Source organism: Tauraco erythrolophus, chromosome 5, assembly GCF_009769465.1.
Source record: "Tauraco erythrolophus isolate bTauEry1 chromosome 5, bTauEry1.pri, whole genome shotgun sequence".
In the NCBI taxonomy this organism is placed as follows: domain Eukaryota; kingdom Metazoa; phylum Chordata; class Aves; order Musophagiformes; family Musophagidae; genus Tauraco; species Tauraco erythrolophus.
The window spans coordinates 78,229,987-78,256,324 of NC_141469.1; the positions used below are offsets into that span (position 1 = coordinate 78,229,987).

General features: G+C 42.7%; 1 protein-coding gene across 1 annotated transcript in view; it reads left to right on the forward strand.

The window, feature by feature from the left end:
- The window catches only part of ELOVL6 (ELOVL fatty acid elongase 6), a 76,218-nt gene extending 51,248 nt beyond the window's left edge, over positions 1-24,970 (forward strand). The window contains exons 2-4 of the mRNA XM_086612198.1: positions 993-1,124; positions 22,411-22,562; positions 24,546-24,970. Of these exons, the coding sequence (XP_086468324.1) occupies positions 993-1,124; positions 22,411-22,562; positions 24,546-24,970 (709 nt within the window). The remainder of the gene's footprint in view (positions 1-992; positions 1,125-22,410; positions 22,563-24,545) is intronic.
- The last annotated feature ends 1,368 nt before the right edge of the window (positions 24,971-26,338 follow it).

Here is a 26,338-nt window from a genome sequence, read left to right on the forward strand (position 1 = left end):
GTGGGAAGGAATCCCAGACTGAATCTATTTTTGACCTCTCAGGGCTGATTTACAATGAGTTATAGTAGCAGAGTTCAAATATTTGCCAATTATTGCTGAGCTGGACTACTATCAGGCAGTTTTATTTTTAAAACTTGCAATTCTGAGAGTATCATTGAGGTTCCTTAACAGAGCCCTGCTTGACCTTTCAGCAGATTCATTGGATTTCCTAAACTGGCACTCACAGGCAGGGCTTATGCAGCAGAGCGATGCTGCCCAGTGTGGTCATTGCTTAATGGGGCTATTGACCTCTCGTTGCTGGTTCTCCGCTTTTCATGAGGCTCTTCATGTTGTGTTGCAGTGCTCAAAATCTTTAAGTGTCTTCTTGGAGGAAACAATGGGAAGCTAAATTGCCAGGTAGCAAGGAGCCTGCAGGAAACTATGATATGAAAATGAGAAATGAGCCAAAAACTTCCTAGAGGGGTGGTCAATGCCCCAAGCCTTTCGGCATTTAAGAGTCATTTAGCCAATGCCTTTAGTAACATGCTTTAACTTGGTCAGCCCTGAATTGGTCAGGCAGTTGGACTAGATAATGGTTGTAGGCCCCTTCCAACTGAAATAGTCTATTCTGTTCTATCCAAAATGTGATCAGTTGATTCAAGCGTCAGCTGTGTTGTACTTGCAGAATTGCGTCTGGGCTCTACAATATCTATTCTGTTGCTCACAGAAGTTCAGTCTTCGGAAACTGGGGAAGAAGGGGAGCCAAATTTGGCTCTCCATTTTCAGGAGAACTTCCTCAGGGTCAGTTTTGCCTGTGCTGGACCTTGGCCCTATGTGCAGGCATGTAGGTTCATATGCTAACGATAATCTTAGCTGGGCTGCAGGAGAGTCTTCAAAAGAGTTTCCTTTCAAGGAGACACACGAGTCCTTGGCAGTTACGTCCAGATGTGACTCTGCTGTGTATCTAATACTAATTAAATACTTGACAGGTGTTTTTTGTTTTTGTTTTGCAGGAAGAAATCATTCCTATTTTCAGCTCTGTATGCTGCCTTTATATTTGGTGGTCGGCACCTAATGAACAAACGAGCAAAATTTGAACTGAGGAAACCACTAGTGCTCTGGTCCCTGAGCCTTGCCGTCTTCAGGTAGGCTTTTCTTCACACCAGCTGCCTTTGACGGTAGTCCATGAAGAGGGTTTGGGGTTCTTCACATACAACAGCACTGCTAATGAGACAACAACCTCACCCAGAAATGGCATTTCTTTAGTTCTGCTCTTCAGGGTTATGTCCTGATCCTCTCCTCACCATTGAAGTGATCCCCTTTGACTTGCCAGATCATACGACGTTTGAAGAGGAGAGAAATCAATAACCCTCTTGAAGAACAAAGCTGAAAATAAAGTGAGGACATGAGAAAAAGTGCTTATCATTGCAATAAATTTACCATGCAAGCTACAAATGGAAATAAACACATTAAGATGCTAGTCTTGTTCTCACTTACTAGTTAGTATTACGATTATCTGGGTGCATATATGGAATATTTAGTCAAGACTCTGATCTCCATGACAGTGAGGTAAGCCTAAAGTCACTGATTTGATGGCAGGTAAATTAGGCCACTGTAATTGAAATCAGAATCTGACTTCTAGTTATTCCATCGCAGGGAGCTTGTGAATGTAGCCAAAGGGTGTCTCCAGAGGGAAAGGCCACTTTTTACTACTGCACATCTCTCTGGCTGTGTGTTGACTCTGTATCATCGAGTAGGGGGAAAGTCAGGTTGAGGTTCTTGACAGTTGCTGAAGTCAGGGGTAAAACTGACCAACCTGAATTCCACTTTATCTGCTTAATATGCTAGTTTATAATGAAGCTGAAGATAAATGAATGAACAAATAAGAATAGCCCTTACAAACACAGAAACTTTTGGTACAATGTACTACTAACGGTGCACAGAAGACCTGAGGATTATCCTTCATTTCAGCGCCTATTGGGAGTGTTACGTTGTAGTTTACTCAACAGCATAGAAACCATTTGCAAACCATTATAGAACACTGATACCTGTATCTTTTTCTAATGTCAATATAATAATTACCAGTTGTATTAGTTCACAAGTACATAAAACAGGTTTGCTTACTGAGCAGCTGTGAATGATGCATGATTTTTCACAGGACGAGAACAGTTTGAGGTGAGAGTTTCTATGGAATAAAATAAAGCAGGAATGGAGATGGTTGCTTTCTTCCATGGTTCTTCCCTTTTTCCTCCGAAATTGTTCTACCGTATTGACACTTTCTAAAGCTCTGGCAGGGGAAAATAAATTGTATTTCTAAGTTACCTCATCCAGCTAGGCTGTGCTAACAGAAGAACTTCATGTTGGCTTGATTTTAATAGTTCATCAGTACCTTTAAAAAAAAATAATCCTAGTGCAGACAGAATTTTGAGCAGTCTCGATAACTCTGAGAGCAAGTTCTAACACTGTGAAAATTAGTAATTTTCATCTGGTTGCATTTGGCATTGTACTTCTGGCTGTGTGTCTAATAGTTCTGCTGTAAGGGTCCTGTAAGCAATTGTCATCATTTGTTCTAGAAACGGCTGAATTTCAGCAGCTATTGAATTGGTTCCTAGATGGCATGTCATTTGTGGATCAGTTTGTAGAGTGATTTGTAGCCAGCTGGATCCCAAAATGCATATTCCAATTGCACTTTCTTATTGAATGTAGCTACTGGAAACTAGCCGACTTCAGCAAAGCCATTGTAGTCTCAATCTGAGGAGGGGGCAGCGTGATTTCAGAACCATCCTTTGCAGAAGGTGTCTAGGATGAATTTTAAAATCACATTGTTTTGAGATGGGTCTGTGGCTGACCTTCACAGTATGGAGCTTTTAAGCAATTTCACTGATTAATTTCCTCCCAAAATCGTTAAGTGATGCACTGATCAGTGAAGAGCAAGAATATATACTATGCTGTGAAAGTGCTTTCTAGATGGATTTTGAAATCAACATGTTCGTTACTTGCTAGGTGGAGTTTCTATCAAAATCATACAAAATAGCTAATGCATGGCCAGCATGAGCTGCTGAGTGATGCTGGGTGAAACCTAAAACATGGACTTCATGGTTTTGAAGCTACAAGTTGTCAGGGTGAACCTACCACAGAGACCACCTCTTGCTGTGCCCCACATTGCAGGTACTTGAGGTGAGCTATGCTTGGGCAGATGAGGAGCGGTGGCCAGAAGGGCGCAGTTTGATGGGGTTTACCACAGCAGTTTGCGTCCTCGATCAGCTCAAATAGCAGCGTTGAGGGACAAGTATTCCTCAAGCACTGCAGAGCTCACCCTTTCCTCTGCCCGTTGGGAAATGAGACCGCAGGGTGGAGAGGGGAGGGATGAAGAGGAGTGTGAGATGTTTGGACTACACAGGAGTACTGAGCTGTGAAGCTGCTGGATTTCCTAGTGGGGACCAGTTGATTATGAAAATGATATGCTTTGCTCTTCTGAGGCACTGAGTAGTATGCAGAAGAGTGAGGTAGGGAAGGGGAAAAACGACCCAAAATGTCAGTAAGACAGAGCATGAAACCTCTGTAGCTTCCGTAGTAACATGCAATTCCATACAAAAACAACACAAACACAAAAACGCTTGACTTCTTGCCTGGAAAACAGAGGAAATGCAGAATATTCATTAAAGCCTGAGATGAAGACTTCTTATAAAAACTGTTAACTGGAACATCCATCTCCTGGTGTTTCACCAGCACTGCCTTTTCTAGGGCCATCGGTTACTCCCAGCCTTTTTGACTCTTAGCAAGCTGCACTAGACTTTGAATGCTGTAAAATTTCCAAGTAACTTGGATCTTTTGTTTTTTCTGGCTCCTCGCGTAACTACGTGTTTCATTTACGTACGCTTGGCCTGAAAGACATTTCTATTTCCTCTGAAGGTCAGTTCAGATAGATTTAGATGCCAGCGTTCTGCCTGTAGACTTACTATGGATCCAGGAAAATGCTTCTTAACTTTAAAAAGACTTCCTCTCTGGCTTTCTTGGGATCCTAAAATGCTATGACTTTTACAATACCTTGCAGAAATTTTAAGTAATGTATTTCTCTACTTTGAGTGGTTGTACTGAGAAAGAAAAACCTGCCTGGAGAGCCCTCAGTATTCTGCCTCAAGGTCAGCGTGAGGCTTTTTTCCGGAGTCCTTGTTTATCTCCCTTCTAGCACTCGTAGCATTTTACCTGCTTCAAATATCCTCAGAAATAGTAACACTTAGCAGAGGCTGGAAAGATGTGTTTTGGGCTTTAAAAAACAAGGAAATTGCCTGCCAGGCAATGACATGGTCCTTCTTCAGAATGTATCCTGTATGCCTCGCCGTTGCCAAGATCATTTAAATGTGGTAGCAGCTACAATAGGAAACTTGCCACGCTTATAAATAAACAAAACAACTACACCACCCTACTGAGCTTGCTGAGCATTCAGGAGCTCGGTCAAGAGCGAGTTTTGTGTCAACACTGGCAGCCAGCAGGATTTCTGAGGCAGAAAAGCGGCTTTATTTCCCTTTGGAAGCATCGACTAGTTTGGAACATTTTGTCTCTGGAATAAGGTTACCACTTCTCAGTGAAAGCTTCTGTAGGAGCGATGACAGTAAATCTTGCTTTTCACTTGGAAACCGCTGTGAAAACATGATCTTCTGAAATCTTTTCCTGATAAATTAGTTAGGGATATTTTTCTCAGGTCGTGGGGTTGGGGTTTTTTTGGTTCCTACCAGGTTTGTTGACTTGTTTCAAGCATTGGAGATTTGTTGTTGTCTGAAATGTTTTCAGTCTTTTCTTTTGTTTTGCTTTCTACGCTTTAATTAAGTGTTTTCCCCCAGTCTGGTTATGTACTGATGTCCTCAGGGAGCAGCTCTGTGCTGCTCGGTGTCAGTGGCAACTTGCTGTTAGGAAGCTGACACAAAAGTTCATTTTTCAGTCTCATAAGACCCCAAGGAAACTGTTGCTGATTCACCTACACATCAAAGTGACAGTCAGCCCGGTATTTCTGAATGTTTCCTGGGGTTAAAAATCTGCCAAAACACGTTGAATCTGAGTTGGCTAGTTTTATATTCATGCCACTTTGAACATAAAGTCAGGGTCATTCATTGAATTTTTCACTCGGAGTATATCAAAAGTGTCATGCTGGCATCTCTAGGAATCAGGAAAGCTGAGACCAGGACTCCCACAGAAGGATACGAAGTCATTAATTCATGTTTTCATTACATCTCAGCTGGATTTTTGTAATTCCTTGTAGAGGCCGTGTATGGGTAGCATCACTATCAAGGAGCTTAAACATGTATTTGATTGCCTCATCTTCACACAAGACAGCAGCATGGCACCGTTTTCACTCGGTCTCTGTCCTTAACGGGCTGCCACCAGAAGTCTCAGGGTCAAGGCACTAACTAATAATAGTAAAAGGGAATACTGTCACATCAGTACCAGAGACGAAGAAGGTAAAACATCCAATGTGATGCAGTCAGTTGTAGGCAGAGGCTAAGCCTGACCATGACTGGGTGCAGTGAGAGGTGGGATTTCTCTTTGTCTAGCCAAACCATGCAACCATAAGGCAATTATCATCACCTGAGATGACTTAGATCCTAATCCAGATTCAGCCGTGCTTTGTAGCAGTGGTGGAAATCAGTTGATGTCACTACAGGGTTTCCAAATGTCTTTCTTCCTGGGAAACACGTTCTCTCAAAATGGTAGAAATGGTATAAAACATAGCTGAGAGGTCACTAGCTGCTTGCCACAAAGCTAACCAGAGCCTCAAAAGTGAGGTTTCGCAACAGCGACAGGTCTTTTATTTGAAAGACAAAACCAAAAAGGCTCGCTGGAAGAAGGTGACTCACTTTGCTTTTATGAAACTAGTGTAATTGGTGTGTTACTGGAAGCACAGCAGCATTTTGTAAAGGGTTTGCACTTGTTCTGCAGAGAGCTCCTGCCGAGACGGTCCGAAACACGTCTTTATGTGAGGAACTGAGTCCTGCGCTGAACTGAACGGAAAAGACTGAACAGAAGTTTAAAGAAAGAATTTAAATTGCTTAGATTTGTGACTCGGAAATACGTTTTAGTTATCATGCTTATAAGTGGGAAAATGGAAGAAAAATGATTCAAATTTACGCCCAGTCTCCAGAGTTGCTATTCACAGATACTTGCCTCGGAGATTAAAACACAATGTTGCTGAGCAATCCATCAAAATCTTAAAATGCTCCAAAATTTTGTAAAGATCTTGGCAGTACATTCAAAGAGAAAATGAATTACTGAAAAGAGCAATGTTTGCCAAATAACATTAAAATTAATAAGCAGCATTTAAGGTGAATTAATCATCTTCTCTCTTATAAACTTAAAAGCAAGCAAATTCCATGTGAAACATTCCTTATATTTGTAAGGCATTAACGCATGTTCTCAGTATGACATTTCTGAGAACCCAAATTAGTAAAGTGATTAATATATACCTATTTAACAATTTATTTCTGTAGGACCATGTTCATCTTGATGTACTCACTTGATTTTCTTATATAACAGATCCTGGAAACATCTTTTTAGTTATCATTTTGGAGCAAAAGTTGAAAGTTGAGTGAACAACAGGAATTCAGAATGACTGGAGAGAAGGCAAAAATCCCTTGGATGAGACTTAACACTTTAAGAAAAAAAATTTCTTGGCTGTAAGCTGAACTGTAATCCCAATAGGGAAACACAAACAGCTCTATGTAGGATGAATTTATGCATCGCAAAATAAATGCTATCTGTCATTAAAACAAAAGTGTAGAAGTGATAAAAATATATAGACTAAGAGCAATGAAGTACTATCAAGAAGATGTATCTGAAATATGTACCTTATTTATTCTAAGAAGAGCATCCCATGACAAATATCTTTATTCCCAGAATCTTAATTGATGCCGTGTGACAAAGTGCTGTGCCCGTCCTCTTCTGAAACTTCACCACTTCATTCACTCCACTGTTACTGCTGTGGACTCTGGATGGGTTCTGCCCATCAAAGTAATTTTGCATGTAAACTGTTTTTATAGTTTTTTACCTAATTAGGCCTAATTAAAAGTAAACCAAGGATTCGCTGTGAAACTGAGCTGATGCTACTTTACAGGAGATATGGACAGGATTAGCTATAAATTCCTATGAAAGTTTCTTTTTTCAGTGCTAAGCTGGACCTCCTTTCTTTAAGAACTCCTTTTTTTCCTCTGCTCACTTGCTTGTTTGTCTCTATTGCTGGAAAACCAACATCTTAGCAAAGTGAATTCAATACATTATTTAGAAAGCAGCTGTTGCACTCATTTTGTCCGTATTCCCTCCTTACTCTGACAATCAATGAGAGTGTTGACACTCTGTTTGTCACCTTGAGTTAGAGCTTCCACGTGCAATCATCCCGCAGGAGCCCTCGCAGGCCACCCCTTCGGCACGAATGATAGACTTATAGAATGGTTTGGGTTGGAAGGGACCTCAAAGATCATCTAGTTCCAACCCCCCTGCCATGGGCAGGGACACCCTCCACTACACCAGGTTGCCCAAAGCCTCATCCAACCTGGCCTTGAACACTTCCAGAGATGGAGCATCTACAACTTTTCTGGGCAACCTGTTCCAGTGCCTCACCACCCTCTGAGTGAAACATTTCTTCGTTAGATCTAATCTAAATCTGCCCTCTTTCAGTTTAAAGCCATTTCCCCTTGTCCTGTCAATGTGTCCTACCCAAATGTCCTACCCAAAGCAGAGTCCGCTGGGAGTGAGGCTTTTCCTCTGCGTTTTAAATGGGGATCAGACTGGAAAGTGTATTTGAGGAATAAAGAACATCTGTCCGGTGGCTTAAGAAGGCAACTGTGCTAGAGAGAAAGTAGATAATTCGTTCAAACGAAATCAAACCTCCCATCTGTCCCTCTGTGGCAGCACTCCTGCATTTTGTTCGACCTCAACACTTGGTTTGTGCACCTGGTAAAAAGTCCTCCCCCATGCAGAAATCCCTGGGGAATGGAAATCTCCGTGTATTTTCTTCCGAGTAAGTCCCCGACAGCTCGTGCTCGTTGGAGATGGTGGGACTAAAGCACTGAGAGGTGCTAACTCAGATGACCTGTCAAATCCAACGTTGCGTTTGCGGACGCGTCTCTTAATGGACGCGGCCGAACCCGGCAGCGTTCACACGCGGGGCAGCGCACGGGGGTCGGGCCGCGGTTCAGCGACGTCACCATTTTGCAACGGTTTTAACTTCTTCTAAACAAACAGGCATCCTCGTGCCTGGACCACTCAGCGTCTTCCCTGGGCTGCTGGATAAAAAAAATGTATTTGTTATTTACCTAGTGAAGGCGAACCCCTGAGATCTGAACTTCTCTAGGTGCTTGCAGGACTACAGCTCCAGAGGGGACAGAGTGAAAAAGGAAAATCAATGGCCTCAGGCCTGTAATTGCCATTAAATTTATGGATCTGAGCAGCTCATTACAGCTGCATTATAACTTTTAGCTTCTCTAAGCCTTCTTTATTCTGTCAAATGCTAGTCTTTTCCTGTAACTTAGATTTTGCTTGCTTTGTTATCTGCCTGTTTTACGGCTTTAGTGGTGGCTGGCTCCATTGGTTGGCTTGATTCTCTGCTAAATCTTTTACTTTATTACTTTGGGGCTTTATTTGCCTAGGATAATTTCAAACTCCTGAATACATACATTTCAATGCAATACATGACAGTTACTTTACCAACTTGATACATTTGATCCTGTAAGTATCTTTAACTTATCCTACAGAAATAGATAGGCCACTTTTTTTGGATTATCATTTAAATCACTGCAATATTACAGTTATTCTAAAATTTTCTTGAGATAATGTTGAATGCTGAGAATAATTTCAGTAACGACACAGGAACGAGTGCAAATGCCCCTGAAGCATTCATTAAGGATTGCTTAAGAGGTATGCTGTGCTTATGAATCCTCATGGGCTACTTTAGAAATCCTTAGATGGATCTCTTAATTCTTATGAGATTTTAAACCAAGCACAGAGCTTAAGTTGAAAATTGATTTTTTTTCCTTTTTAATAATTTAGCCACAGTCGAAACTTGCTGAAATAAATAATCTAAGAACTAGGAAATGTTTCTTGACAGAAAAACATGTCACCGAGTATACAGCCTTCACAGGGTGCCAGGGATCTTCAGCTGCAACAAAAGTTCCATTATTATTTAGCGATGGAAGAGTGAGTTATTGCTTGAGAAATAACAGCTTTCATCAAGAAATACGGTTCCTGCAAGTTCCTACCCTCCATGTGTCAGATAATCAGGGATCAGCATCAGGTAACAGCACATCGAGGAGGACAGGAGCGGATGATAGGTAATTACTATTGATTAGCTTGTAACTGACTCTGGAAGTCAGACGAGATGCAGGGATGTGTGGGCAGAGCTGAAAAATTATTTTTCATTCGTTGAAAGAAAACAGTTACATGTTTTTCAGCAGTGTGTGGTTACGTGGGTGTCCCTGTAAGCAACTTAGGCTTTTCTGTCCTGTTCCTGGGGTGATGATTGAGTGCCATTGCCCTTCAGCCTGACCATTGCTCCTTGTTTATCTCTACCAAAACCCAATGGGCCTCGTGTAGCCACCGAGTGCTCTGTGTAAGACTCTCCATGCAAGTATAACCCTTTTTACCTCCACCAGTTATCTTCTCCGCTGCTGCAAAGACTACTTGCAGGAATCTAGGCTTTTTTTTTTTCTGCTATGCTTTATAAGTGATGCAGGTTCTTCCACCGGCTCACGGAGCTTCGCTTTATTGATTATTTTTGTACTCTGCTCCTCAGAATTGTCTGAATATAGCTAATCCCAATCATAAAGAAGGCAGGTCTGGGAGCTCAAATTGCATTTCCTGGAGAGGGAATTCAGGCTCCATGAGGAGGGACTGGAAGGTGGTAGCTGTGGTAGATTGATTTGTATCCACACATGTAAATAAGCCTTCTGAGTAGTAGTTGCAACAATTGGCAGACGTGTTGAGCTTGCCACTTTAGCAAGAGAGAATCAGATGGATTTTACTCTGCTGTGGTGTTAATGTGATTAAAATCTCCAGATGACAGTGTCCATTGATCCAGAGCCCTGCAGAGATGTCACTGTTTGGGTGTGCTTAATGAGGTCCCTGGAGAGGGAAAGAAATAAGTTAAGCGGTTTTCTTTCCCATTTTGTCAATAAAATGACAAAGAGATGGTTTTGGGAGCCAGGTGAGTTGTGCCTAGGAAATCTGCCAACGAGAGGGAAGGGCTGAAGGGAGTGGCCCCATGGCGAGGGATTTATTGCCAAGGACTAAAAAAAGACGGGTGCAAGGAGCACAGTATCTGCCCTCACTTGAAAACCACAGAGCGAGCTGTCACTTTAATATACCTCATTTCCCTCCCCAAAATTTATCACACGGGAAAGTAATAACCACCCAGGCATGTACGTGTGTGCTTATGGGTATATAAACCTGCACAAATGATATATTATTTCTTAGAGCCATGTAAAATATTTGCACAATTTTTAAATCACTCTGAGCTGGCCTGGCTTCAGGTTTTGGTCCCAACTGAAAACTCGGATGATCTGCATTGAAAAGCTTGCTAGAGAGACATCTGGTTCAGATACAGTAGAAAGGTCTGAAAAGCAGGGCTTGTGTGTTTGGTTCGGTGATGGGAGTTCTTGTGAGAGATGGAAGGGGAATTCTCTCAAATTTTGCTTTGGAATTTTGATAGGACTGAACCCAAACCTCAAAGTATGCATGAACTTATGCAAAGTCTTCTGCCAAAAAGAGTGATAAAAAGTGCAAAGATCAGCACAAGTTTTTCTCGCACATATGGTACTGAGACCTAGAGCACCCCGTTATAAAACACTTCCAGTACTGCTGACCATCAGGTTTTAGGGTAAGTGAGTGCCACACTGAGAAAAGCATATGTTATTCCTCATCTGCCCCTTTTCTTGCCTTTTTTTTAACAGTACATGGTTTGGACTCCCTCCTGAGTGGGACTCCATCACCTTCAAAGAGGGCAAGGGAGGACTCTGCGGGTGAGCAGATGTATCCTCGGCCAGGTTGGATGAGGCTTTGAGCAACCTGATCTAGTGGAAGGTGTCCCTGCCCATGGCAGGGGGGTTGGAACTATGGATCTTTAAGGTCCCTTCCAACCCAAACCATTCTATGATTCTATGATTCTCTATATAATGGGAATGGAACTTAATATATCATGGGTATGGTTCCTGCTCCATTCTCAACAATATCCTGAGTGTATTTTTGAGCTTTTGAGTCAGTTCTGGGATTTTCTGTCACCTTCTAAAGGAACCATATTTGAAACAAGATCCAGCAGAGAGATGCAAACCAGTGTCTTGAATGCCTTTTCAATGGCTTCCCAGAGCAGAGTAGCTGCTCAGAGTACGGTGCTGCATTTTGAGCTCTGTAGTGCCAATGCTGACCAGTCTTCATTTTCCTCCACTGTGACTGAGAAAAGTGAAATCATATCGTTAAAAAAAAAGTGGAGGAGAGACTCTTTTAGCTGCGTGATTCAGCAGTGCAGTTAAACAGCACGGCCATGCAACTGGCCAAATCAGCACGACTGGGCAGGCAGCGGGCAAGAGGAGGCAACAGCCTGCCTGCAGAGTGGGTGGTGGAGTAGCTCCAGTGCGGGAGGACCAGCAAAGCTCACCGTGGGACACGCAGATACAGGAGCTCAAAGCAGAGAAGAGCCACGGAGGGTACCCATTGCTAGTCACCGCATACATCTCCTTGAAGAAAACGAACGTTTGCAAAGGATGCATTCCTTCAGCTGGAGAAGCAAAATTGTAAGTGGGAACAAAAGCGTTAGTCATTTCAAGCTTTCAGGGAGCTTGGGAAGCTAAAAACATTTCTTAGTCTAAAATGTCAGTGAAAATTGTGCTCTTAATTACAATAGTTTAGTCATTATGAAGAATATAGATACCTTATGGCCTTTCAGAGGCATGGGCTGAAGAAGATGAGTTCTGTGTTCTTTTTAAAGAATGAGATTAAGGTGAGTGCTCTTAAAAGACTGTTACGTTAATTTTTGAAAACATACTTTTAAAGATGTTCACTTACCATAGGAATAAGGTACATCAGGGGACAAAGGTGCTTTTTCTATAATTTTTTCTTGTTCCTTCCCATTGTAAGAGAATCAATAGTGGTCCTAAATAATTATATCAATAGGCTAGGCCTTGGAGAACACAGATGCACAAGGGAGTCACTGTGCTTTCAGTTATCTTCTAACAACTGAGTTGTGGTAACTGAGCACGTGGTCGTCTAAACACAGTTACAAAGGGGTAAAATATGGTAGCACTAACCTTCTCTGATATTACAGTTTTACACTAAAATTGCTGTAGGCAGAATAAACACGTAAATAGTTACCATAGTTCATCAGCACCAGGGAAGACTTGAGAACATGTTTTCAGATCTGTGCCCAAAGTTAGTTTTGTTAAAGGAAAATATGGGGAAATGATAGCCAGTGTGTGATTGATTTTTTTTTCCCTCAGTGAAATGCAAACCGTACAGTGCAGAAAGGAAGTTCAACTTAGATGCACAGTAAGTTCATGATAGTCCTAAATCCCAAACATACAAAAAACAAGCATTGCAGTCCTCTGCAAGATGGACTTTGAAATAACGAGGTTTTTTCTTTTTACAGTGAGAGTTTGGGTTTCTGGTTTTGTCTGTGCTTCACTCACTGGTTGTGTCTTCAGGCTTTTTCTTCATAGACTTGAATAGATAGAAGAAGCCTTTGAAAATGAACTTCCCACAGAATGGGGTTAAATACCTGCATTTCTGTAGTTGTTATCAAGTGAGGGCACCAGTAAAGGAAAACAGGAGTTTTGAAATTTTATTTAAATTAATTAATTATTTTTAAATTAATATTGCCATTGCATTTTACACCTCGCTAGTGTGTTTTTTGTAGTTGCCCAGGTTGCGAGGGGTTGGACATGTAAAGCTACCCCCCACTGTGGATTCTGATCCGTACCTTATTTTCTTCTGGAGTTCACTGGTGCGAGTAAGGGGATCAGCAGGGAGCATTAATACAAAACAGCCACGATAATTAGAACAACTGCAAAAATTCCACGAGGGAAAAGAATCCAAATATTTCCTCCTGTGGCAGGGTCAGCTGCTGGGGTCTAGTCCTATGCAAATTCAGGGGGTGGGATAATGGAGGGGAGATAGAAGCAGGGATGCTCTTGAAACTCACTCCATAGGTTCACATTCTCTGTGGCTTATGTCCACCTTTGTCAGGCCAAATCCACACTGGTATTTGCCGAATACATCAAGGGAAGACAGAGGGAAAGCAAGAGTCTGGCTGAGTCTGTGGAAGGCATATATTGCATTTATCTGGTCTTCTGGCTAGGTCAGGAAGTTTTCAGCTTTTTGTGTTTCTAGGACAGCACAGCTTTGTAAACTTGCAGTGTATCTCTCTGTGCATCACTGTATTTTCAGGTCTTGAAAGCAAGCTGGCAAAATATCAGATGTGCAGACAATGAAAATGTGATGTTATGACGCGTAACAACAGCTTTTATGTCTATGAACTATTTATCTTTAAAGATGTAAGTGTACCTTGGGTAATTAAGATGGAGTGTTTGGGACTTTAGAGAGTAAACCTCTAAACCTTCAACTTTAAAACGTGAAAAGAAAATCCATAGTAGGTCAAAGGACTCTCTGAAGAAAATTCCTCCTACTGGAGTGTGTTTACTGTTAATTCAATAATACTTTTTCACTGATACAGAGTGAGGTCGGACCTCCTTCTACTTACATCAAACGGACCTCATGGGTAGGGCATTGAACCACAATTTGTGATGTTGCACATCTTTTCTCATCCTGGCTCAGACAGATTTTCAACGGGACACTTAAATTTCAGTTTGCTTCACCTCTTTGTCTTTGAATGAGTCTTATGCTTAGATACCTTATGAGGCTGTCACAAGAGTAAAGGCCATTAAGGATTGTCAAATATTCACAAATGCAATGCTAAGGGCCTTGGAGATGCAACACAGACAGAAGAAGTCTGAAGGAAGTCAGGTCTGAACCCAAAGAGACCTCAGCTTACGAACAGCTTTGCACTTGGCAGTTGTTCACACAGGGATACCTGACCTAAAGCTGGCCTGAATATTGTTAAGGTGTTGGTAATTCTGGGACAGCCCAACCTGGAAGTGGTAGGTCACTTGTTTGTTGGAAAGCAGACAAGATGAAAATTTTGGTATGTCAAAACCAAGGTCTGCCCTGTGGAGAGAATGGAAATGTTCTTTTCATCACATGTGGATTCAATGAGGAGACAGGGTCTTCTGGGGAGGTACCTGGAACAGTTCTGGGAGGTCAAACAGGGAGGAGCTTTACAAGTGTTCTATGAGAACAGTCTTTCTGCAGGATCACATCTCCCTCTGTACATCACTAACCTTGGCGTTGCTTAAAAGCACGTCAGAAATGTTGAAGGATGATGAAACAACAGCCTAATTACATTCATTTTCTTTACTGTTTCTTATAAAAATGACAGTTGGACTAAGGTCATCAGCTGTAATTTGAACAAGTCTCTCTCTGGGATTTCAAGGTAACTCACTATTAATTCCTCTCTTTTAAATGCTTGTAAAATGCCTCATAAATGTTACATTTAGAGTTAAGAGAGACCAAATCTGTAGTCAGAACTATTCTTTTTCAAACATTTTTATCACTTAGGTGAATACCGTATTGCTGTGATCCTTCACTGACTGAGAGACTGATTAATTTAATTTGGAAAATGTAACCCTCAGTTCCACAAACCTAGCAAAATATTTTTAATAACCAGGTACAGACTTACAAAGCTGGTTCTTCTAGTCAGTTATTAATATATATGAATATTTCATGTAGGCTGTCCTTGTGTCACATTGACCGTTTAGGATGTTGGTTGTCAGGTCCTTTTCTAGGCTACTTTTCTGTGAGATTAGAGGACATGTTGTATTGCACTGACTTAGCCACAGCTCTCATTAGCTCCTTGAGATCAAAATAAGAGCCATTAATTCCATGTAGGTCGCTGAAGAGCAGCCAAATGATATCTTTCAGTCATTGCCCACATTTCATTTGTACTTAATGATTGGTTTCTTAGCACATGGTTTCTCACTGTGCAGTAAAAATATCATGATTTTGCAATCAAAGGTAAGCCTCAAGCAACCTTATGGGTTCTACACCTGTTTAAATACAAGAAGATCCAGGATTTTATGGAACTGCATTTGAATACAATCAAGGCAAGCTAAGGCAGGAGTCACAGCTGAGATAACACTTAGGTAGTCTGACAACCTTTTAGTGAAACTATTTATTAAAACTGTCATAGGGTTAATTACTAATCCTCCTTTCTTTTGGAGAATTTATTCCATCTGGAAAATCCAACTTTTTAAAACATTGCACCACCACGTATTGCACATCGCCCCGTGCAGGCAGTACTGCTCCTCCCTTCCCCCTGCAAAGTTGGCCAGATGTGGATGAATGTGCACATCATTGGAAAAAGAACATGAAAATTCGAGTTAAGAGGTGATTCATTTTTTTAAAAAAGGGGAGGAGCAGCTGCAATGAAATCTAGCCAGTCCCAAGAGCATCTTGGGCGTCAGAGAGCAGAGTGAAACAATTGCAAATTCAGGTGGGTTGTTCTGCTCCTTTGCTGCGTTCCTGCACACATCCACCCCCCAGGAAGGGGAGCCCACAGGACCCATGTTTGTTGGCTTTCTGTGATACCCTGGGAACATGTGCCTGTGGACTCTTTAAGTTTAAGGAAGCTTTATTACCCAGGAAATGTGTTTCTCACTTGCCCTTTGCTTCCGTGCGGTGGAAGGTTGGTGTGTGATGACAGGTCTCGCCAGTCCCCTCCCTGCAGTGAATGAATGCCGTCTCTGTTGGGCAGGCTCTTGGGGAGGCTGCTCTCAAGGTTTTAATTCTTCTCCAGCCTCGAAACAGTCTGGCATATCTACTCACAAAACGCTTTTGGAACAATAGGCTTTAAATAAGCAGCCAGGCACTAGTAAGGGTCAGTAGGCTGTTGGTCCATGATTCTGATCAGCATGAACCAGTCCCTAATATCCTTTCCCTGTCTGGTGCCACACAGATAACCACTTTAACCTGGATATTCCCTTTCATTTTGGCTCAGCTTTAAAAAGAAATTACCCTCACTACAGCCATATCCTGGGAGAACGGGAAAAATCCAGTTTCATATTTTTTTTACAGATCATGAGAGCAGACTCCCATAAACCTCTTGATTTAGCTACTAGAATTTTGTTTGATGGCCTTCTCTGACACAAAGGTTATCAGATTCCCAGAGTACTCTGCTCCTGCGGGACCTGAAGCCACCACAAAATGTAAGCATAGATTTTAGGTTGGGAGGAGGCCAACGGTTCATTAAATCTTCCATCTTTCCCACTGGTTTGATAGTATAATTGCCGCAGCAGGAGCAAAGCAGCAAGCATGCTGTGATCTGGCTACCTCACTTGTCTACATCGATAATACTTTAGGTGTATCATCTTATAGTACCGCTGTATTATAGAGTGTGTGGTCACCATACAGATGCATGTTCCCAGAACCCCTGCCCTCTTCACTGGGTAGGAGCTATCCTCATGGGCTTCCTCCCTGGAAAGGGCCATTTCCCAATGCTGGTCTGCCAACTACATCTGAAGTCATCTAGGAAAAAACAATTCTGTGGCAAGGTTGAAAAAAAACCCTTCCCTCTGCTGGTTTGCAGGGCAACTGGCCCCGTCAATGCTGGCATCCTCCTGAGCCGTCTCTGTCTTTTTAGTCAGTTCCTTCTCACATGGCTGAAGTGGGAGTTTGTGGGAGACAGATAGAAATCTCCTACAAAGAGTTTCATTTCTGACAACAAAATCCATCAGTTTCTTAAGGAAGGTGTCATCCAGCCCTGTCCCTGCTGCCTCATCCCCATATCATGGATGGGTTGGTACTCTGGGACCATGTTCCGTGAGACTGCAGAAGATAAGGGTGATTTGAACGAAGTTTGCCCTTATCAGGTGGAGAACAAAAGCTCTATAAATACTTCCAAGGAACTGCAAAACAAGCCTGCCGGTGATGTTGCGACATTGCTTTGTTACACACTTATTTTTAGGAGTCAATCAAAGAGCACAACAAGCAAACAGCTGAAAGATGTGAGATGTTCCTTCGTGTGGAGATGCTCCGTCCTCATCATACTGCTTGATAATACCAGGAATTTCTGGCTTTCATTACTGATTTGGGGGTAACTGCCTCGTTGGGGGGTTCAGAGCTGTCTGATGAAGGTGGCTTCAGCTGCATTTTTTTTGAAGGAACTTAGTTCAGAGAGTTGTTTCTCTTCTAGATGCTTTCTCTGTGTGTTTTCCCAGTGTCAGGTCATATTTTACACATTTTCGGTTGCTTGGCTAAGCACAGAAATGCTCTGTGCCCTTTTACAGTAACTGACTTCTCTAGGTGGTCTCGGACTACCCTGCTGCTCCGACCCGTCAGACCGTGCCCATCCCGTGCCCCTGTGCCACATCATTTGCACCACAACTCGTTCCTCTTTTCTGAGGACCGTGGGTTTTAAATCGGAAGGGCACAGAAAGGCCATTTTATTGTGTTAAGAGACCAGCTCTTCAGCAGCAGAAGGGAAACAGGATATGACCACCGAAATACTCCTGGTGAACAGGACAGAAAGGTGAACGCAGTTTGATTTGTCAAGAAGGAAGGTGTAGGAAGCTCCGTGTTCCGCACCTGCTGACCTTTAAACATTTATTTCGAATTCAGAGTGCTTCCTCTGTAAATATTTTGCATGCTAAAATGAAAAAAAAAGAGACAAAAAAACCCCACAAGTGAAGAACCAATATCTTCCCTATTTTCTTGCTGTTATGGTACAAGCAGGCTGCAGTCTGAGGCTGTGAGTCCGCATGTAAGGTCACCTCGGCTGCTCACCCAGGACCACCCTCCGTTTGGTGTAACTTTCTCTGAGGAGGACCATGTGCTCTCCGCCATCTCCCTGTGCTCCTGGGGCACTGACTCACCTCCTGGGATGCCTGTGAGTCGCCATGGAACCAGGTCGGGGCAGAATTAAGATTTATTCTCTCCTCCAGCCAGGCTCCAGGCTGGGAACTGGAACCGGACCCATGGGAGCTCCAGCTGGCTGCATGGCCGGCTCACCCATGGCAGAGGACAGTCCAGCACCTCGGAGGCTGGTTAAACCAGCCTGGTGCCTGTGGTTTAGCCCATGTTCAGCAGCCTGGGTAAGGAGGGCTCTGCCTGAAGCACCCACCAGCCCTGAATTTTGTGCAGCACAGCCAGGTCCAGCTGTCTGCGGGCTCCCTGCTGCTCTCTGCTGGTGCCTGCGCCCAGCACGGTGTGGTCCTACCGAACGTGTTTTGTGGTCGCTCACCTTAGCCGTAGTCAAGACCGTTATCCTCTTCAATGCCATCTTTACCTACTTCTGTGGATAGTTTGCATGGTGCGTTTGGTTAATTTAAATTTTTTTTTTTAAGACACAAATCAGAGCAGGGAATTTCCACTCTGATTTCCACAGCAGTAAAATCCTTTAGGAAATGTTGCTATGTTCTGTGCTGAGCTTTGAATTATTTTTTTTTTTTATGTGGAAGTCACATTCCCTGCTCAATTCTGCAGTGTTGATCCTGGACTGGGATGTCCAGAGGTGTCAGGAGCCAAGTGCAGTGATGGGTCTGCATAGAAAGCAGCCCCAGGAAGAATGGGCACTGACTCACCTCCTGGTTCTGAAGGGAACAGAAAGCAGTTGTAGGCTTTGGCCACTAACGCCTGCTTTGTCTTCCCATCAGCTAGCTCCCCAGGCCTCAGTTTCCCTTTCTCATTGCTGTGGTTATCCCATGCATGGGATGTGTTTTGAGGCCCTCATTTGAAAATGAGTTTGTGAAGGAAAAGTGTTAGCTTTTATTTTATTCATGGATACATTCTGATTGTATTAGGGACAGTAAAATATCAATTGGGCGTTTGTTAATCTACCAGAGAAGTCACTGCCTGAAGGGAGGAGAATGTAGGACATTTTGAATCTAAATAGATGCGAAAGCTGCATTAGCTGGTGCAGTTTGTTTCTGATCAGTCTCTCTAGTTGCAAAAGGCTGTAATTGTACAGTAATTCACTGCTACCTTATTTCTGAAATCCCTGCAGATGATTCCCACCAGACAGACTGCTTTGGTAAGCAGTTCATTTCAATACCTCACAAAAGCTACAGCAGAGAGCAGGGCGAGGACAAAATGAAGCAGCAGTGATTTACTGAGCAAGCAATGTCATCACTCTGCTGCACATCATGTCTTTGCAAGATAGAAATTTGTCGGTTGATCTTACCTTACAGAACAAACAAGATTAAGTGGCAGAGGCACAAAAAGCAGTCCAGGCTCTCTGGGTCCAAGGCACATCTGCAGGCGTGCATTAGATTTTTTTCTGTCTCTGGTGGCTTGTGCTTGTTGGCAAGATAGTGTTTTGGCATGCAGCACATCTCATCAACAGCTACCTGCTCATTGTGTCTATTTAGGTAATTGAATCAGTTGCTTCCAGTTTGCCATCCTCCTCCTTTGTAAAGCCTTCCCTTGTGAATTATGCGAAAATGTAACTTGGTTTTTACTGATAAAAAATTCAGATTATTCTGAGTCACACCATGTAGAGCAGCAGCTGGAGTCACTTCTTCTGGAGTCTTGGAACTAGAGGAAGCTACTGTGCTACAAAATTATAGAAAAGTAAGTGTGTGAGTGTGAGTGTGCACACGTGTGTGCACTCCAAGGAGAGCTCTGCAGTAGTTGCCAAACAGAAAGACAAGGAAGAATTATATCGTTCTAATCTCAAGGACAGCAAAGTGAAGCTGTGTAATTCCCACAGGACAAATACTCTTTGGCTCTGTTATCAGTTCAGATTAAATCCCTGGATCTCCATACTCAAATCACTTACAGTTAAGTCAACCTTTGCCAGTTGCTCGAACAAGCACTCTTCTCATCTGAGTTTGTTGTGTTCATGGCACAGAGTTCTCTTTGGTTTTAAAACTTTAATAATGAATGAAATTTTAGAAAAGCAATACAGCTTCTGTACAAGGAAAGGCATATTGCTTGCAGCTATTTGATTTCATAATTTAAAATTTCCTTTTTTTCCCCCATTTTAATGTCAGCATTGAGATATTTGCTACTGGGAGAACCAGCATATCATTAGGTATTCTGCCTGATCTTCCTCCACCCATTTTTGCCACCACCCGAAACACAGGAGCAAGCAGGAGCCTGTCCTGGCTAGTTTGCAGAGTTCACTGCCTCAGAAAGCGATCGGATCACATCTCTGTCAGGATCTCCTGTCCTCTTGGGAATGAGACATGCAACTGCTGAGAAAAAAAAGGCACGTGTTAAACACCAGAGGGAAGACACAGGACGAGTTGCACTTCGTTTCAGAACTCCTCCTGCAGGCTTTGGCACTCTTCCGCCGAGTTAAAAGGACCGATCCCCAAAAGACGTGGGAGAAGCATGCTGAGAGAGTGTTTCTGGGAGGGAACGACCTGTGCGGAGAGGATGCAGTACAGACTGCCTAGATGCTAAGAGTGCTGCACCATCTCTTCTGCATGCAGGGGTGGATGAACGTGAGAGACTGCAACAGCTGCCTTGCCTGAGCCTGGGAGGATGTGTGCTGGTTTGGGCAGTGCTGGTGGGAAACCCAGACTCAGCCGAACTCCTTCAGTAAACCTGTACCACAGCAGAATGGTTTTTTATTTGCACATAGCACAAGAGGACTCATCTGGCAGCGGAGCCCATGAGCAAATACCACTGTACAAACAGCAGATAATAATAGTAGCTTCTTAAGTGCTTACTGTTGTCTGAATTTCCTGATGGCACAATCAAACCTCATGCATTGAAGTGTGACAGTGCAGGAGCCAGGACGTAACACTCCTCCCCAGGCGTGACCTGGTTGTTGAGTCCCACATGTGATGCTACCGAGAGAGCCTGAAGAGCGCCAGGCAGAACGTACTCCACTGGGTTGCAGAGTGCATGCAGTGGTCAGGGGAGAGCAAGGTCCATTGCTCCTTAGCAGCAGGCAGATTTGACTGGGTGTGTCAATGCTGCGGATTTGGAAATCTCAGTACCTTGTGCAAAAAACATAAAAACTTACCTCAACAGTTTTTATGCTTGGCAGGCTTACTTGAAGCCTGCCACGTGCCATAAGGTCACATGTAGCCTGACCAAGTGGCATAAGAACTGCCATAGACCTCAACTTTTGAGGTTGCCTGGATGATTTTAAAACATGTTTTTTAAAGAATAGTGACTTCACAAGACAAGGACAGGTGAGGAGAATCTACAACTTCAGATGAACTCCTCCTTGTTTCACAGACTTTGCATAAATGGTAGCTTGCCTTGCCCACATGTGTCTACACATCAATTTTAGGTGGCTTGGTTTGCTTACTGCTGTGCAATAGTCATGGAAGACACTGAGGCAGAGCAGGAACCAGAGGACTTGTGAGTAGGACAGGGGCACAAAGAAGTTGGAAGGGAGATAAGGTGGAGCTGAGTGGAGGCACAGGGACATATGAGGTAGGCATAAAGTAAGATATACTCGACTCCAGAGGAGATTGGGTCTTTATTTGGTCCATTTTTCTGAAAGCTGCTTGTTTCACCCAGTGTTCATCACAGCTTTAGAAGGGACAACGAGCTACAATGGTAGACAATGGGCAAGCATGTTCTTGCCATAAAACAGTGAGGCAATTCCTTCTGCAGAGCGCCTTGCTGCTGAGACGCTTTGTTCCTTACGTCAGCTGGATGTCTTTTGTTGTCTGAACCTATCCCCTTTGTAATTGCATGCACTAATTAATACCATTGCAAATCTCTTGATGTTTGTCATTTACAGAACACTGTTACCTTGCATCTCACTTTGATGAGGGTGAATCTTCTGTTTACTAGATTCAACTAGTCGAGTCCTCTGTTAGCAATGACCTGTTAAGAGATGAAGTATGAAGTCAGCATGTGCACCAACACACCAGCCCTGACTGAGACCCTCCACCAAAATCTGTGTACCCTGCCTGGGTTTCTCTCTGCTCAGAGCTCCTGTGGGTGTAATGAGCACAGGGAGAGACAAGAGAAAACTCTGAGGAAATCAGAAAAGGGAGTTGGTCCTGGTTATGTTGATGACAGCTCTTTATCAACTCATTTCTTATAGTCTTCCAGCCATTGGCATCAAAACTCTGCATGTTGTTTTCAGCTGAGGTAGATGTCTCCCACTGCTCCTGAAAACTGAAGGATAATTCCTGTAGTAATGAAATAAAAACCACTGACGTTACTGTTCCAGACTTTCACAAGGGGTTACGACTGCAGTCCAATTCTGAGTTCAGAATAACTCCCCAGAAGGCAGCAGAGTTGCTCCAGCTTTAAGGCTGTCTCAAACTTACTATTTCAGCACATTTATGAACTTTTTCTCGTAATGATTTGAAGTGCTGGCATGTAGATTTCAAGTGTCTACTCAACTTTCTCCATTTTCTTTTTGTTTTAAAGTATATTCGGTGCTGTTCGAACTGGTGCTTATATGCTGTACATTTTGATGACCAAAGGCCTGAAGCAGTCAGTGTGTGACCAGAGTTTTTACATCGGACCTGTCAGCAAATTCTGGGCATATGCATTTGTGCTAAGCAAAGCACCTGAACTAGGTGAGTACCCATCCTCTCTCCCTTTTTCTCACTGTGCGTGTTTAGAGCAGGTATGTCTGTGCAGAAAGCACAAGAAGGGTCCCAGTGCTGTCGAAACCTCGTTTTTGTCTTACAAAAACTGAGTGAACAAAATCCACCCCGAACTCTGCGTGTTTTAGTCTCTAGAGATTAAGTCCAGCTTGGCCGAAGTTAGAGCAATGTGCAGTTGAGGAAGACTATTCTTAGCCCAGGAGTAAACTGCAGTGATTTTACGCAGCAGGGCAGTCAAGAGGTAAGAGTAATCCTGCCCATACCTCTTCCGTAGCTACTCATAGGCAAACACGAGTAGCGTAATCGACAGTCACTCACTCCGTGGGTACAGAAGTGAAGGGTGGGCTACAGCAGCTCTGTCAGCGAGAAGCTTTGAGTCAAATTCTGCCTCTATTCTGCAGCATTCGTCCTTAAATACACATGTGAGCATACAGTGCTTCCTCCCTAAACATTGAAAGTCGTGGCTGGCTGCTTCCTCCAAATAGAAACCAATTTCCCATAATATCCTGGCTTTTCCAGTCCTGATTCTTATAAACTCCTGTCTCTCCAGCAATTTTTTTCAGCGAGGATACTTACGATAGACATGCCAAAGCCAACTTAATAGCTGGTCTGGATGTCTTCTCGTCACCTGGCTTATTAGTGTAAGAAAGGATTGTTTTAGTGGGAAGGAGGAGGCAGTGATTTAGCAGCCCTCCAGCTTTCATTTCAGAGGATGCCTTTACCAAACCTCAAAGGGCTGCAGCACTCACTGTGTTCAGGTGTACAGCAAAAATAAGTCTTTACCGTTCAGCAGAGAATTTGATTCAGCAAATTACAAGACAGCAATTCATCAGCATAAAAACAGGAAAGAGACAGACACCAGTTGCCTTGCTGTGTCAGAATCCCTTGGTTTCCTGCTGCTTAAATTACTGCAAAACCACAGAAATGTAGTTGTGAAAACTGGAAAACATCAGCTAGAACTGCACAGCAACAATAAATTGAACATATGATTACTTATTAAAATGTGAATCAACATCTTGCAGCTAATGAAGTAAGCAGTAGCATTAAGGCTTATTACAGACCTAGTGCAGACAGTGCACTTTTGGTTCCAGCCATCACTAATATTCATGATTTGGATTTCCTAGGATACCTATACATAGAAGTTAAGTCCCCACATTCAAATCTCAGGGATCTTTTTGGAAACACTGTGTCTATAACAGTAGGAAACGAGTAGCATACATATATACATGTATCTAATTGAAATGCTCAGTGCAATTATGAGAAGCAGAAGGAAGAAAAAAAGCAGGAAATAGGAATAAAATTTACTTTTCTACAACAGCAACTTGAATTTGCAGAAAAGGGTATGTGTTTCAACATAAACCAAATTTATTTCTACAAGCAATTTTTTTTTTTGGCAATTCCAGACCTTTCCATATTGTAGGTTGCATATGCAATAGCTTTTTTCACAGTAGCTCAAAAGGCTCTTCTGAGTTTAACTGGATTCAGTTTGCAGGCAGGCATTTGAGTTGGAGGACACTGTGCTGCTTCCTCTTCAGGTTTTCTTCTCTCTCTTGAGCTCTATTTCTCTTCTAGTCACAGTATGCAATGGACAGTCTCACATCAGTCAGAGATGATACACGTACATCCACCCACCTCACCTCAGACCTTCACGGATTATGTTTGCAGAAAAGGGCTACCAAGTAAACCCATGGAGTTTTCAAACAGGTTATCCACACGGGAAAATGTGGATACGTTGGTTGTGATTGCATAGAGATTAAGAACCAAGCTGGCTCTCAGATCAGACAGGCTCTCAGATCTAGAGCTGAGACGGTTTTTCATGCTTCAAAAGAGTGTATACTCCAGCAATAGCAAAGGGAAGAGAGCATTGCAGTAATTATGGAATTGTTCAATATGTTTCTCATTTCCTCCCCTCCTTTTTTTTTTTCCTTTTTTTTTTGTTTTGTTTTGTTACAGGTGATACAATATTCATTATTCTTAGGAAACAGAAGCTCATCTTCTTACACTGGTACCATCACATTACTGTGTTACTTTACTCTTGGTATTCCTACAAGGACATGGTGGCTGGCGGTGGCTGGTTCATGACCATGAACTATGGAGTTCACGCCGTTATGTACTCTTACTATGCCTTGCGGGCTGCTGGCTTCAGAGTCTCACGCAAGTTTGCCATGTTCATCACCTTGTCGCAGATCACTCAGATGTTGATCGGTTGCGTGATCAATTACCTGGTCTTCTCCTGGATGCAGCAGGGCCAGTGCCATTCCCACGTGCAGAACATCATCTGGTCCTCTCTCATGTACCTCAGCTACTTTGTGCTCTTCTGCCATTTCTTCTTTGAGGCCTATATTGGCAAAACCAGAAAAGAAAGGAAAGTTGACTAGTGGTAGGAACGAGACAGAAGCCATAGCTCAGGGTCATCAAGAAAAACAAAATTGTAAGAAAAGAAAATGGCACAAGGAAACACATATATGTACGGTGCAGCTAAAACTTGGCAGCTTAGGGAAAGTTAGCTTGGTTTAACCCAGTAAGTTTATGATCCTATCATGGTGAGGACTCACTGAATTCTACTCTATCTCAAAGGACTGCTGATGAAAGACAACTTACTTCTTGTACCTGTCTGCTCTGGAAAAGAAAGGAGAAAAGACAAAAAGAAAACAGAAAAGGAAGGAAAAAAAGAGAAGAAAAGCGAAGAAAAGAAAAGAGAAAAGGAATAATGTTGAGGAACAAAAAGTACATTAAATAAGCAGTGTGTTTCCCCAGGGTGAAGGAGAGACTTCTATTAAAAAAAAAAAGTTTCTAAATCCTTTCTAATATTTTTTCAACATTAAACTTGAACAAAACACAGCAGAGAGGTGACAAAAGAAATCTATGACAACAGTAGGATTGCAAAATTAAAATCTTTTCCATAGAAGGTCGATACCTTTAGCCAAAATGAAACCCAAAGGGATGTTTCCTGCATGGAAAGTGGCTGAACTCCACACTGTGGTCATGAACGGAAAAGAGAAGAGATTGATTTCTCCGCTATGTACTCTGCCGGGGAGCAGATCTGGGACGCAGGTGGAAAGGAGCAGTACTTTTACAAGAGCTTGATGTGAAAAGGTGCACTGTCGCAATACATATCTCAGAGAGTGCATTTTCCAAGTGCATTTTACAGTTAAAGGCAAGGAATTTCTGAAGCAGGACAAGTCATAGAGGGTTAAATCAATCAATATTTGCTAAATTACCAGGGGCTAATAGCAGAGGGATGTTCGGGAAGGAGAGAGAGACAACTCCCCTCACGTGATTTTTAGGAATTATCCATTAATCTCAATTTAACCTGCAGCGACACTAAATTAAATGGGGGAAATGGGAAGAAATCCTAGCTAGCAAGAGGAGAGTGATGCATCTGCCCACTGTTTTCGGAACAGAGCCCTGTGGTACAATACGGATTCTGTATTTTTGTGGACACAAGGATACCTGCCTGAGTGGGAAGAGGTGGCAGGACTGCACAACATTGGGTAACACTGTGCTTCTGCATCTGCCTCCTGGGCAGTGCAAAGATGTTCAAAGTGCCCTCCTCTGGTCATGTGGAGATAATACTACAAAACATACTTGGAATAGATTTTTCTTGAGATTTGTATAGAAAAATTAGTCTAAACGGAGTGATTTTGCTGCAACAGCTTAACTCTAAAGTCCAGAGAGAATTATCCTTCGTAAAATATGTATCCCTCTCTCTGCAGAATCTGTACTGTAACATCAGACTGACCGCG